We start from the raw sequence: 1,757 nt of genomic DNA on the forward strand, positions 1-1,757 counted from the left end.
CGAGGAAGACCCCTTCAACCCGCAGGCGCGTCGCATCGCCACCCACAACCCGGCCCGGGGGCAGCTCCGCAGCTTCTGCAGCTACAGCAGCAGCCTGGGCAGCCAGAGCAGCCTGCACCCCCCGGCGCAGACCATCTCCAACGCCCCTGTCTCCGAGTACATGTGAGACCCCCTTCCTCGGAGGCGCTGACCCTTGGGTCCCCCCACCTCGGGGATGGAACGTCGCCCCACGTCGGGGCCATGGGACGATGGTGGGGGTCTTGCTGTGCCCCCCACTCTGACGGGCCAGAGCAGCTGCACCCCCCGGCGCAGACCATCTCCAACGCCCCCGTCTCCGAGTACATGTGAGACCCCCCTTCCTCGGAGGCGCTGACCCTTGGGTCCCCCCACCTCGGGGATGGAACGTCGCCCCACGTCGGGGCCATGGGACGATGGTGGGGGTCTTGCTGTGCCCCCCACTCTGACGGGCTCTTCCCCTCCAGGAACCAAGCCGTGCTCTTTGGTGGAAACCCGCGCTACGAGAATGTCCCCCTGATGGGCAGAGGCTCTCCTCCTCCCACGGTACAGTGGACGGCCGAGGCCCGGGTGAGCTTGGCCCCCTCCTCCTGCCCTTGCAGAGGACGTGCCCTACCTGCGAGCGCATCCCTCCTGCCCGTCTCGCTAACCCAGTTCCCGGCTGGCCCGCGGAGGCTGCGGGGAGAGGTCACCAACCACATGCTCGGAGGAGACCAAAATAGTCTTCCCTTCAGCTGCTCTTCTCTGTCTGCTTTATTTCTTATTTATTCTGACTTTCAGAGGACGCTTTCCGCAGTCACCCATGCATGTTTACATTTCCCCGCTGTTTGTTTAAACCCACCCTGTCTGTTAACGCCTGCTTTTTTGTTTTGTTTTGTTTTTTGCATCAATTATTTTGGAGCTAAGTTGCCCATCAAGAGTAAGTTCAGCCGCTTCCTTCTCCCTCCTCGTCTTGGGGCAGCAGCTGGGTTCCCATCCTCCTTCCCCTCCTCGGGGCCTCCCTCCATCCCCTTTCCCGTGGGGCTGGTTTGCTTTCGGGAAGAGTACGGAGGGCTCGGGAGGGACCTGGCCACGTTATGTCCCCAGCCCAGGTACAAGAGGATTTACAGCTCCCGCGTGTTGGGAGTGGAAATGGTCCCTATCTCCACCCCCTTCTTGGCGCAGTTCTTCCCCCTCCTTTTCTGACAGCATTTAATCTGCTTCGATGCCTCCATCCGAAGCAGTAATGCCCTCCCCGGCTCGCCCCTCACGGGCACGGCGGTGGCATCGCGGTGGGGCCGGGGACGTGGCTCCGGGCATGCTGCCGCAGCAGGGACACCGTGCTCGCCTCTTCCGGGGAAGATTTTTGCCGTCAGGTGAAAGCGTGGAGCTGCGCCAGCGTGGGAGGCTGGAATCCGATTGTGCAGACCTGGCAGCTGGCGAGCCTCTTCTCCGGGGCGGGGGGGGAGGATTAATTTGGGCACTTCTCCCCACCCTGAATGGTCTAATTTAACCAGGATTCAGATCCCTGAGGAAGGACTTTCACAGTCCAAAATAACAAACTCAGAATAATCTTCCTTAATGCCTGGCTGGGGTGTCCCTCCCTCCTGCAAAATGCTGGAGAAATTTAATTCTGCAGCGTTGGCGGGGTGTGGGGGGCTGGAGGTTTTGGCCTCTGCCCTGGGCTCACCGCTACCCTCTTCCCGGTGTGGCGGGGGGACCTTGCCCTGATTGGGGAGCCCCAGGGGGTTCAGCCTGCAGCA

General features: G+C 61.8%; 1 protein-coding gene across 1 annotated transcript in view; it reads left to right on the top strand.

Moving 5' to 3' along the window:
• TTYH2 (tweety family member 2) overlaps positions 1-1,374 on the top strand; it is a 77,423-nt gene extending 76,049 nt beyond the window's left edge. The window contains exons 4-6 of the mRNA XM_009321666.1: positions 5-162; positions 483-585; positions 1,204-1,374. Coding sequence (XP_009319941.1) covers positions 5-162; positions 483-585; positions 1,204-1,374 — 432 coding nt within the window. The remainder of the gene's footprint in view (positions 1-4; positions 163-482; positions 586-1,203) is intronic.
• The last annotated feature ends 383 nt before the right edge of the window (positions 1,375-1,757 follow it).

This window comes from Pygoscelis adeliae, unplaced genomic scaffold (assembly GCF_000699105.1).
Source record: "Pygoscelis adeliae isolate BGI_AS28 unplaced genomic scaffold, ASM69910v1 Scaffold184, whole genome shotgun sequence".
Lineage (NCBI taxonomy): Eukaryota > Metazoa > Chordata > Aves > Sphenisciformes > Spheniscidae > Pygoscelis > Pygoscelis adeliae.